At 37.1% G+C, this 12,661-nt stretch overlaps 1 protein-coding gene and 1 pseudogene across 1 annotated transcript; both read left to right on the top strand.

Annotated features, from left to right (window-relative positions):
- The first annotated feature begins 4,105 nt into the window (after positions 1 to 4,105).
- LOC115992233 (protein FAM32A-like) lies at positions 4,106 to 5,538 on the top strand. The gene is made up of 2 exons (XM_031116330.1): positions 4,106 to 4,820; positions 4,906 to 5,538. The coding sequence occupies exons 1-2, from the start codon at positions 4,733 to 4,735 to the stop codon at positions 5,166 to 5,168; spliced, it is 351 nt and encodes a 116-aa protein (XP_030972190.1). The 5' UTR covers positions 4,106 to 4,732; the 3' UTR covers positions 5,169 to 5,538.
- Positions 5,539 to 7,242: 1,704 nt separating this feature from the next.
- On the top strand, positions 7,243 to 9,000 carry LOC115991334 (annotated as a pseudogene).
- Positions 9,001 to 12,661: the final 3,661 nt, after the last annotated feature.

Below are 12,661 nucleotides of genomic sequence, written 5' to 3'. Positions count from 1 at the left end.
TAACAAGAAATTCTCCATCCCAGTACCTTCGTGGTTCCTTAAGTGGTGGGAAATGTTTGGATCAATCCCTCAGATCTTCCTAGAACCCCTTCAGAATGCCTTAAGATACTTCAGCTCTAGGTTTCAAGTCACCAGTCATACTTCCCAGTTTCCAGCAATCCTGCACATGACGATCAAGTACAGAATTCACTAGATCAATATGTGGAACTATGCAATCAATCAAAATCTTCTGGACAAAGAATTCTCCATAAAATGGTGGGATAGTTTCAAGTATAATGACATTATCGCCCAGATCCACAGGGATTTTCCTCCACCAGTCCAGAGAGCCATTGCTCATAATACAAGGTCATAATCCAGCCTAGACTCCGTCCAGATCGCCAGGAAATCTAGTAAGGAATTAAAAGATCTTGCCCAGCAATTGCTCTTACAATCAGAAAAGTTAGAGTCAGAAGAAAAGAACTCTCCTGCCTCTTCAGAAGCCTCAGTTAATCACGTTCCAGTTGACCCCTTCCAGGATTCTCAAGATCTGTATGATGGTTACAACTTGGATAGTGATTAAGATATTCTGAAGAGCTCCAGAACAATTCCAGAACAACCTTTTGCAGTCCGGTTACTATTCCGCTATAGTACCCACACCAGCAAAGTTCCAGACAGAACACTATAAAATCAACAATAGTAACCCCAAAGATAAGAAAAAACAAAGTTCCAGACAGAACACTACAAAGGCCATCCTTTGGGCAATCCAGTTATAGTTCAGCCTTAGTAACCCTAGCACCTAGGGCAATCACCCCATACACTGTAGAAGAACCTTTTGGCCCCATCCAGCCCCAAAAGTCCTCTTCCTATCCCCCCAGAAAAGGAAGGTCTTCTTATGTTAAGAAGCCCTTTGCCCAGCACATATCCTATATTGAACCTCATTTAGTTCACATTAAGGATCCTTTGGCCCTTGCCATGAAAGTCATGCCTCCAGAATGGCGTTTCCTCCCAAAGCACCTAGAGGAAAATATCAGATAGGGCCATCTTAGGAAACCCTTTCATGTGTTTGTTGTACCCTTTCATCACGGATACTGAAGGAATCACTACAACTTACGATCAAGAGCCTCACTGGGATATTACAGGTTACAGGTTACAGGGAGGCTCTAGAACAGGGTGTTCACACGAGACTAACGCCTTCTCTTGTGCTAACTACAACCTCTTACTGCCACAATCTTTCTACACAGTGGGGACCACCCTAAACGCCTCTCTCTCGGCTAATACGGGTTGACCAAATACTAATAAGAAAGATACCGGGTCTGACTAGGTTGCACGACGGCATAGATCTGGTCTTATATGTCTCAATAGAACACATCTGCAACAAACTTTTGGGCTAAACACAAAGATAAGAAAAAGCTAATAACTGGGAAGTAACTGATTAGCTTGAACAGTTAACACAGAACAGTAAATAGAAGCTTAAACGGGAGGCTCGGCCTACCACCAAAAGAAATTGCAGTAGACAAAGACTGAGAAGAAATAGTAGATGAAGAAAGTGATGAATGGTAGTGGAAGAGTTATCAGAAAATAGATGTAAAACAAAATGTAACTTGTAGGAGATAACATATTCAAAATAATGATAATGCACAAAATAATGGATAACTATGGCAGTAACACCTGCCAACTTGATTGAAAATAATTACAGTAACTTACAACTTACGATCGGCCAAAACTTGGCTCTGATACCAAAAGGGGGTAAGTTACAGACTAAGGGGGACGCCAACTGAGGCCATCTGGGTGCGGAAATATAAATTACAGGTTACAAGTGTGAAGACCATAACTATGGTGTTACAAGTGTAAACTGGAATGTGAACTGGGAATGCCATCTGTTTACAAGACTAAGGGTTGTAAAGAGAAGGGGGGCTCTGAAGTAGTTGTCTAAACTAGACCTAAAATGAGACCTGCTGAAGAATGAGCCTGAGGGTTCCTTATACAGCTGGAGGAAGCCTTAGATTCTTCAGGAGATTGCTGAAATTCCAGAGAGCAAATTGCTTTTACTGAGGGTGAATTTCTTTTCCACCGAAAGCAAATAGTACTTCTGGATTATTATGTCGGGTACTGTAGATGAACAGTGACTGTTACTGTTCATGAATAGTAACCTATCTTTTGTCTTTATCAGGCTGCTGAGTGCGGGTACTGTTCATGCATAGTGACTGGTACTATGGATGAATAGTAACCGGACTGAAGAACTGTTCTAAATAATGACTGGTGCTATCCAAAACAACTTAATCGCTATCCAAGTTGTAACCATCATAAGGATCTTGAGAATCCTGGAAGGGGTCAACTGGATCGTGGTTGACTGAAGCTTCGAAAGAGGCAGGAGAGTTCTTTTCTTCTAACTCTAACTTCTTTGATTGTAGGAGCAACTGCTGAGCAAGATCTTTAAGTTCCTTGCTAGATTTTCCGGCGATTTGGACGGAGTCTAGGCTTGACTGAGATCTTGTGTTGTGAGCAATGGCTCTTTGAACTGGAGGGGGAAAGTCTTTGTGAATCTGACTGATGATCTGATTAAACCTGATACTATCCCACCACTTTACTGAAAACTCTCTGTCTAAGAGATTATTATTAATTGAATAGTTCCACGTGCTAATCCAATGGATTCTGTACATGATCGTCATATGCAGAATTGCTGGAAACTGGGAACCATGACTGGAGGCTTGAAATCTGGAGCCGAAGTACCTAAGAGCATCCTGAAGGGGCTCTGGAAAGATCTGAGGAATCGATCCAAACATCTCCCACCACTTGAGGAACCAAGAAGGCACTGGACTGGAGAATTTCTTGTCAAACATTAAGAACCATGAATGGTCAAAGTTCTTATTCTGGTAAAATAGAACCTTCTCAAAGGCATCCATGTAGTCATAATAACTATACTGGAGTTCTGAGCCTGTGAGAGACTTGAGTTTTGTAAGGGTCTTGAGTGAGGAGGGGTGTCCCCAATCTTTACAACTTACAAATCCTGTAATGATGAACTTGTGGTAGAGGACTTCTGAGGGGTTTGTCTTGTTCATGACATTTTTTATTCGAGCAGACTTTTCTTTGATGAGAATGCTCTTATAGAACTTGATGTTTTTCTCGGGATGTTTTGGGAGGTAATGCCATTCTAGGGGCAAAACTTCCATTGCCAGAGCTAAGGGATCTGTTATATGAACCAAATGTGGCTCAATATAAGAGATGTGCTGGATGAAAGGCTTCCTATTATAAGGAGACCTTCCTTTTCTGGATGACTGTGAAGAAGGCTTTTGGGGGATTATGGGGTCTAAAGGTTCTTCAACTATAAAAAGGGTAATTGACTTGGGAGGTGGTGTAGCTAAGGCAGTATATCTATATATATACATAGATATATATATATATATATAATGAAATGATAATAAGGCGGTAGAACCAGCCAAGCAATATATCAAAACAATTTAAAGTAATTTAATACAAATATCAAAAATAGATAGTAATCTGAAAGTATATTATCAAAATAACTTACAGATAGTAGCAGTGAAACAAATCCTTAAAAGGATTACAAGTAGTTGTAGCAGTTACAAGATTAACAGGCAGGTAGTAGGGGATAACAAATCCTCAAAGGGATTAACAAGAATTCTCAAAGGGTGCAGAACCTAAGAGGAAATCTAGGCAGTAGGTGAGACATCTCTAGAGGCTTTAAGCTTATAGAAGTCTTAAACTCTAAAATGAGATTCTGATTACAAATGAAATGAAGCATGCCTTATGGAGGTAAAAACAGGCACTGTTTGCACAGTGTAGAACAGTGGCAGCAGCAATCACGGGTGATCAGTAACAGCAAAGTGATCAATAACAGCAAAGTCACAGAGTGAACAGTAAAAGCGACACAGCACTTTTTTACTATTTCTTTTACAAGGGTAAATTAGCCGAAAGCAGCGGTAACAACTGTTGGTGCACAGTAACACGCTGCAGGTAGCAGCAATAATTTGGTACCAGTTTTGTCAGTTTGTGCTGACGTAGCAGTCTTCAGTATTCTGAGGACAAAAACAACAGATCAAGGTGGCAAGGGCCTGGGATGGCCTAGTAGTAGTAGCAATATTAGTAGCAATGGGTCCAAGGATTAATCGACAGACAACCTTGGAGTGGTTTCTGGATCATGTCCAAATAAAATTGGATCATAAGGATAAAAAGGATCATTGGCAACAGAGGCTTCTTGAGACTTAGCATCTTCAGAGTCACAATTAGCAGCTTCCTTTTCGTCCTTCCATCGAAGGTGGGCAATAACAGAGGATTCACTAAGTCCACTGAGGTTATCAAAAGAAGACCTTTTCTTTCGGGAGGATGTCTTCTTTTCATTGGAAGATAATTTCTTTTCTCTGGACTTGGGAGCAGCAGATGACATGGGAGTAGCAGATGTCATGGCTGGATAAAGCCAGTTACAGCAAATCTTAGTCATGACCAACGTTTACCAGACTTAACTCAGCAACCGTAGGTAACCATGTGCGCAGTTACTACCTCTGATTCTTGTGCTGAAAGCAGCTTTCTTCGTACTGTGTACATGGTAATGGTAATGGTCAACTACTTCGTATTCCTGCACCGAAGTCTTGAAATGGCAGACTTGAAATTTGCTACAAATTTGATTTCTATATATTTCCAAGAAAGGTCGTTCTTGTCTTCTTCTGAGATCTGGAAATTCTCAATATTAACTTGATTTGAATGAAAATATTAAAATTTGCTGAGAATTGAACTACATATGTTATCTAAAGAAGACAGCGAAAAGAATGGAGCAGAGACTGCTGTAAAATCCAGAGATTGTTTGAACACTGTAACCATTTTATTTGGTCCAGATCTTTTCCACTTTCCATTCTAATTGTTGAACATCATGACTGTAAATTTGTCATTCATTTTTCTTATTATTTGGTGCAGGTGAAACTGCAGAGCTATCCACTGATCCTAACGAGGAAGATGTAGATGATGCCGAAAAAATGAGTGGCGATGGGAAGACTGTTCATTGTGATGATCATCTCACTCCTGCAGAAAGGCGATATATTGAACAGAGGGAGCAAATTGATGTTCATAGATTAGCTAAGGTAGCTAATAAATCTCACCGTGACAGGATTCAGGATTTCAACCAGTATCTGGCAAACATGAGTGAGCATTATGACATTCCTAAAGTTGGTCCAGGATGATTCAGGCAAGTTTATGAGTATGAAGAAGGATCAACCTTTCATGTCAGTGCTATGTATACAATGTGGTTCTTGTCAACAGTATTTTTTATTTGGTCATATTGTGCTATATGGCAGATGATTTTCTGTTTGGTGGTTCCTTTCTGTTCTGGAACTTGATTACAAGTTGCTCTCTATGAAATTTGCATTTGCAAGAAAAACTCGTATATATAGCCATCTTAATATGCTAATTAGTGCTTGACTGTCATCTGTTCCTGCTCTGGGTTTCCCACAAGTCCCTTCCACTTCTTAGATGGTATTGGTGAATTGACACACTTAGAAGTAGATAGCATTTATCAGCTCTTAAGCATGTAAAAGCATTGGTTTGTTAGAATTTTTCCCGCTTGAAAACTCACTTTCTTTCTGTGTTCTTTTGTTATTGTATTGAAAGTTGGTCTTGTATATATGATTAGAAGACCCTCTTAATTATCATTGTCAAGATATTCATGAACAATTATGATCAAAGTTGGAGCAGAAGTAATGGAAAAATTGAGAAGTGGCTAAAATGTATGTGAGAAGTGTGCATTATGAGATATACAATGTACAAGAAGATGATAATGGAGATGTGAGGAGCTGATGTCTTATGTTCAAACTCTATTTTATCTATAAATAAAGTAGTATGTTAATGGAATAGGAGTATGTTAACGGTTCCCCGTGCACTCATTGAGGAGGATAAAAACAGGTCCCACTTGCGTTTGTAAGTAACAAAAGCTAATAAATAAATACCTTTAAATTTTAAGTAACTTGACCACTAAACCAAAAAGGAAAAAAAGTCAATATTATATAAATAGCAACGTATAATTCTAAATTATTGATATTCTGGAGAGTTTTTATAATAATAGGTATGTATAATTCTAAATTATGATGTAGAGTTCTTTAAATTTCATTTCATCATTTCAAATACTTGAAATTTCATACTCTAGTAATTGATAAGCAAACATAAGAAAGCATGTTTAACTCACTTAGGAAATTTGAAAAAAATTTAAGAAAAAGAAAAATTGTATTGTCGTCATCTCCATTATTCATCAAGTGTCAGGATATGAACTAAACAAAATAATAATAATAATAATAATTTACAAAATTACTTGAATTGAATGGATAAATTTTAAGTGATACTCTCAGAGAAATCCTAAGATAATTCATGATGTAAAGTTCTTGAAGGCCAATTTTTGTGAAATGAATGCTTGAAATTATATCGCCTCTATCAGTCACTTAGCAAACATCATAAAGCATGTTTAAGTTTAACACAATTTGGAAATTTTGTCATCATCTTCCCTACCAAAGACTCTGTGGTTACATAATCTACAATCTTTGTTTTAAATAGTTTGTTAAGTTTATTTGGGTGAATTATTATTTTGGGTCATTAAATTTATTTTGTCATTTTAGTCCTTAAATGTAACATTTCTATCAAATTAGTCCGTCCATCCATTAATATTTATAAAATTGTTGAAGTATAGTAAAACAGAGTTGCATCATATATGTAATTTAAGGAGTAAAATGGCAATGGATGGAATGACCAACTTGACAAGAATATCAGAGTTTCAAGGACAAAACAAAAAAGTAAATTAGGGAAGAAGATGACAATTCACTCTAATTTGGAATTTTGCCAATCATATACTTTTTGTGCTGACCAAAAGGAGACGTCATTTTTGAGTTTATAATATTCTGCTTGTGTTGCTGCTAACTTCAACCTTGGCTGCTTGCTGTCTTTCAAGCTGGTCATATCCATGCCTTTCCCTGCAAGTAATTTGACAATACCTTGAAGTCCAAAGAAGCTTCTCTCATTGATTTCCTTGTCAAAAGAGAATAAAGGACAATATGAGACCAAATTACTTTTCAATATAAGAATTTAAAAGTCAGCTTAGAAATGTCAGGTTCATTTCTGTGAAAACACATTCATAAAAAAAAAAAAAAAATAATAATAATAATAAAAGTCTATGCAGAGGAATAGTAATGCAAAATTTTTCTAGACTCCACATTATAAATTCATTGAGGCATCCCACAAAAATTGTAGGAGAGTTTTAGTGTCCCTCAAGAGCATAAATCTTGTAAAAGCCTTTTTCTCAAAAAAATATTTCAAAATTACGTATTGCCAACAAGATTGTGCTCTCTGAAAATGTCCCTAAACCAAAGAATTCCCAATGTTCAAATACTTCTGTCAACAGCAGCCACTGTTGCTGCAACAGCAATGCTGGTTAGGAGCATTGCCTATGATTACATACCAAATGATATCCACCGCTACCTATCCTCTCATTTACATAACCTTTCCAGACTTTTCTCTACTCGATTCACCATTGTGATAGAAGAATTCCAAGGTCTCTCAAAGAATCAAATGTTTGATGCGGCAGAGGTCTACTTAGGTACCATAACTAGCTCCTCAGTTCAAAGAGTTAAGAGTGGGCAAAGATGAGAATGAAAAAAGTTTAGTAGTTACCTTGGATCGAAATGAAGAGATGGTTGATGTTTTTGAAAATATACAGATGAATTGGAACTTGGTTTGTACACAAGTTGAGCCATCAAATTGCAGAAATCAAAACATGAGTGATCTTAATGCCACGCTGAGGTCAGAGGTCAGATCCTATGAGCTAAGTTTTCACAAGCGACATAAAGACAAGGTATTAAGTTCCTACTTGCCATATATTTTAAGAAGGGCAAAGTCCATTAGAGATGAGTGCAAAACAGTGAAGCTACGCACGGTTATAGCATATAGATCATGTTGGGACCCAAATGCAGTCAATCTCAATCACCCAATGACGTTCAAGACCCTTGCCATGGATTCCGAGCTTAAGAAGGAACTGATGGAAGATTTGAACAACTTTTTGAATGGGAAGGAGTACTACAAAAGAATTGGGAAAGCTTGGAAACGAGGGTACTTATTATATGGTCCCCCGGGTACAGGAAAATCAAGTTTGATTGCAGCAATGGCAAATTATTTGAATTTCGACATCTATGACTTGGATCTATCTGAGGTCAGGTACAATACTGAACTCAGGCTTTTGTTGCTCAGCATGCCTAGCAGATCAATACTTGTCATAGAGGATATTGATTGCTCTATCAAGCTAGAAAACCGGGAAAATGAGAATGATCGCAATACTGGAAACAATAAGGTAATCGTCATTATATACTACAGTTGTCTGTGTTTCACCTATAAGACTAGAAACAAATTGTAGTGTTAATTATTTAAGACTCCCACAAATTTTGACTAATACTTCTTAAACCATGACTTTTAGATTTTAAGCAATCTTACATGGATATAAAAGAGAGGAATTGGTAACAGCTAGTTTCTAGATAATAAGGGAGGTATAGCATGGCTAAAAAGAAAATGGGTACTACAAATTAGGCAAATCGATTTTTCTTACATAGGTGCATTATAGCCTTCAAGTAAAATTCTCTCTAACATTTGCTTTGATTTATAAACAGATGACTCTCTCAGGACTGCTCAATTTCATAGATGGTCTTTGGTCATGTTGTGGTGATGAGCGTGTCATCATTTTCACGACCAATTACAAAGAACAACTCGATCCTGCTTTGTTGAGACCTGGTCGTATGGATGTGCATATTTGCATGTCATATTGCACCCCTTCTGTATTCAAGCACCTTGCTTTGAACCATCTGGGGCTTTGCCATCATGGTCTCTTTCAACAGATCGATAGGCTCATAGAGGAAGGTCACTCCTGCAGAAGTTGCAGGGGAGCTGATGAGAAACAAAGACACTGAAGCTTCCCTTCAAGGACTACTGAACTTCCTCCAGAACAAGATGAATGAAGGAGATAAAGTTACCAGTAACAACATCTGAGTAAATAAAAAATAATTAGATCAAGAAAGCATATTTTAGGCTAATAGAGAAGGGCTTTTTTTCACTGTTATCCAGGGTTTATGTGATAAACCAGATGAATTTTTGTCCACAAGTTTCTTCAATTCAAAAATGCCAAGCATGCCACATGCCATTTCCATTGCTTCTTAATAAAGTGATTATTTGCATTGGTATCAACAGAGTATGCTAATTCATTTAGAAGATTATAAATGCACTAGCAAATTGTCAAATGCCTCACATTAATAAACCAGTGTTTCACACATCCATATGATTCATACAATGAGTTGAAAAGGTCTCAATGACATTCAAAACGACCCTTCTATTGGGGTGTTTCAGAATTTCACATACTTTTTAATTTGGGTAAAGTGAGTGTTTTTCTGGATATATGTTGGGATACCTACATTCTTTGGATTTTAAGGAAACCAAAAGCCAAATAGTTTCTCAAAAGAGAACCAAATTAGTAAATCTATCTTGGTTCATGAAAAAACCAGATATGCTTATTGACAATGTTCACGAGTTCAATCCTATTTGCAACGCCTGCCTTTGCTCTTAATGTCCTTAATATTCTATCACTGTCAAATAATGCTTGCCATATTTATCTAAACACGAAATTGAATTTTTGATTACTCATTGACAGATAATGGCACCATTACTTTAGACTTCACTAATAGAATAGAACAATAGTACAGTACAAAATAAGAGAAATTGAGTTTCAAATTGGGGAAAAATGGGAATGGATTAGGGTTTTGGAGAGTGTTTCTTTCACATTTGGGTTTTCTATTTACCTAGCTACCAACTACAACGAGCATTGTCACCACCATACAGGTATTCTTCTTGTTTTGAATTTTGATTTTTGAACAATTCCATTTAATTTTTAGAGTTAAGAGAGTTTTTATCCCTTTGGACAGTTTTTGCTGACAATTTTGTCATGTGGCCAGTGGCCAAAAAAAATCAAACATCTTAGTTAGTAGCATCTCAACTCTTACACTATGTTTGGATGGGTGGATTTTAGAGAGGATGGAAAAAAAAAAGAATGGAAAATATGAGAGAAAATGAGTGGAAAGGGTGTTTGGATGAGAGGGGGAGGGGGAGAGAAAAGTGGTGGGGCCCAGCTATTTTCTCTTTGGACCCACCACAATTCAATCTCTCCAAAATTGAGAAAAAAAATGGGAGAGAAAAGGAAGAAGAGTGTGTTGGACAAAATTGTCCTTCTCCATTTAATGCCAACTTTTTGTCTTTTTCTACTTTTGTCTTTCCATTGATTTTTTGTTTTTGTTTTGTTTTGTTTTTTTTTTTTTTTTTTTGGCCTGGATAAAATCTCTTCAAGATTGCACAGTACGTTCACGTTGGTTTTGGTTTTGGTTTTCTTTTCTTTTTTTTTGTGGATAAAATTTTGCATAGTAGACATTGGTTCTTTTTGTTTGTTTTTATCTGTTTTTTTTTTTTTTAATATCCTTTTAGCATTTGCTTATTTTATAAATAAATAAATTAATTAAATTGTCCATACAATTTTTTTTTAATAATAAATGTGTTACTTTTTGTTTATATATTTAGTAAGGACATAATAGTAAATTTATATCAACTTTATTTTTCATCCTCTCATTTTTTATCTCAACCAAACAAAAAAGTTTTCCATCCCTCCACTTTTCCACCCTTCCAACCAAACACAAATGAGGGAAAACTAAATATTTTCTATCATCTCACTTTTCCAACCTCCCACAATTTTCTATCTTCCTATTTTTCCATTCTCCCAACCAAACGGACCCTTAGAGACTCAAGTTCACTTAAGGAACCAAAGGGCCACAAAAAATCCAAGATCTTAGTAAAAGTCAATGCTTAGTCTTCTTGGACATAGTTTCAATCAATTTTTGTGGAATGGCAGAGGTGAAGGCAGAGGAGGAGTCAGGGTGTCTTGGGAAAAAGTTTGTCTCCCAAAGAAAGAAGGCGGGCTTGGCTTGAAGAGAATTAAAGACTGGAAGAAAGGAGCTATTATGAAGCTTATTTGGAACCTTTTCACTCAAGTTGGCTCACTATGGGTTGCATGGGTGCAGCAGTGCCTTCTTAAAGGAAGATGCTTTTGGACAATCAAAGTTCCCCAAGATTGTACTTGGGGGATGGAGGCTATCTGATGCCGGGCATTTCAAGTAGCTACACCCTAATCCTTTAGTAACTAAATACATAGTTATATGATTGTTTAAAGCATTGGCCAATAGGTTTTAGACACTTGTCAATCATCTAGAAGGCTGTCAATGCCAAACAACTAGTATAAGTACCAAAATGTAAGCACTTGTAAATCAGTTTTTGTATGTGAATGAAATAAGCCTTTTAGAGCATTTTTTGAGAACTTTGTGTTCTTTGCAAAGGTGCCTAACCACCTTTCAATTTGTTCAAAGCAACTCACATCCCATTTAGTTCTAATTCATATCACAGTCCATCACTTTCCCTGCATCACTATCCTTAAACTAAGACCAACAGCTAGAAAATTCCTGAGTTTTGAGGTTGGAGACTGAAAAAGAATCTTCCTATGGCATGAATTTATGTCATCTTGATGGTGTTTTGTTCCAAAAATATAGGTATAGGGTCAAATAAGATGTGACTAGTCAATTTGAGGCAAAGGTAGAGTCTGTGTTCAAGGAGAAGCAATGGATTTGGAAGGCTGCCAGGTCTGACCAGCTTGTTGATATTCAAAGCATGCTTAGTCTAGTTTAGTTACATGATGCAGACAGCTCTTTGGGCCTCTTCACACAAATTTACTTGTGCCGGTACTTGGGAGGAAATCAGAGTGAAAGGACAGGTTGGTCCTTGGTGGAAGCTGGTCTGGTCTGAGATTAACATACGTAGGAACTCTTTTATTGGCTGGTTAACTATGAGAAATAATTTGCCTAACAAGGAGAGAATGATCAAATGGGGTTACAATGACAATAGTCTGAGAGTATTGATTTGCAACCTAGCTTGGTGGGCTACTGTGTATCACATTTGGCAGCAAAGAAATGATGTAATCCATTCAAGCAGGATTAGGAGTGATAAACAAATTGTCAAAGATATCATGAGAGATGTCAAGGGCATATTGGAAAGTAAATTACAAAGCCAATAACTCTATTTTGAACAGGATCTTGTGTTGTAGATGGGGCTTGAATCCTAGTTTGCTCTTTTAAGAAGACATAATCTGGTTTTGATGATGGCTGCTGTTTCTAGGCTTATGCAGGATGGTGTATTCTGGTGCCTTAATGTAGTTACATCAGTTGGTTTCATTCATAAGGGGTCATGATGTTTCCCTTGGTTATATTGCTCTGTTGGTTTGTTATTTTGTAAGTTACATTTGCACCCATTATGCTTTCTTTTGGACCACGTCAGACAGTTAATGAATGCCTTCCTTGAGATGCAACCTTGCCTTCTCAGCCTCTTCCAAAGATTTCACATTCTCGAGATTTTTGATGCTAAGTTCTCCATGAAGGTCATTAGGTTTTTTAGCCCTTCAATTTGATATCCATCTTTCTTTAGGACAGTGAAATTCATAAGAGTTTGAAGACACGTCAATCTATCAATAAATGTAGGCATCACAATTGGAATGCTAGGACTAATGACAAGGTGGCATAAGTTAGATAATAAGTGCAGGTTGTCGGGAAAGCTGGTCAATTGAAAA

Source organism: Quercus lobata, chromosome 5 (genome assembly GCF_001633185.2).
Source record: "Quercus lobata isolate SW786 chromosome 5, ValleyOak3.0 Primary Assembly, whole genome shotgun sequence".
Taxonomy (NCBI): domain Eukaryota; kingdom Viridiplantae; phylum Streptophyta; class Magnoliopsida; order Fagales; family Fagaceae; genus Quercus; species Quercus lobata.
Note: the sequence above shows the minus strand (reverse complement) of the source record. Positions and strands in the feature narration are given on the sequence as shown.

Bases quoted from the DNA above. Each gene is read 5' to 3' on its own strand.
- LOC115992233 (XM_031116330.1), top strand. From the start codon at position 4,733: ATGTTATCTAAAGAAGACAGCGAAAAGAATGGAGCAGAGACTGCTGTA. The intron at 4,821-4,905 runs GTCCAGATCTTT...TATTTGGTGCAG, and splicing joins CACTGTAACCATTTTATTTG to GTGAAACTGCAGAGCTATCC.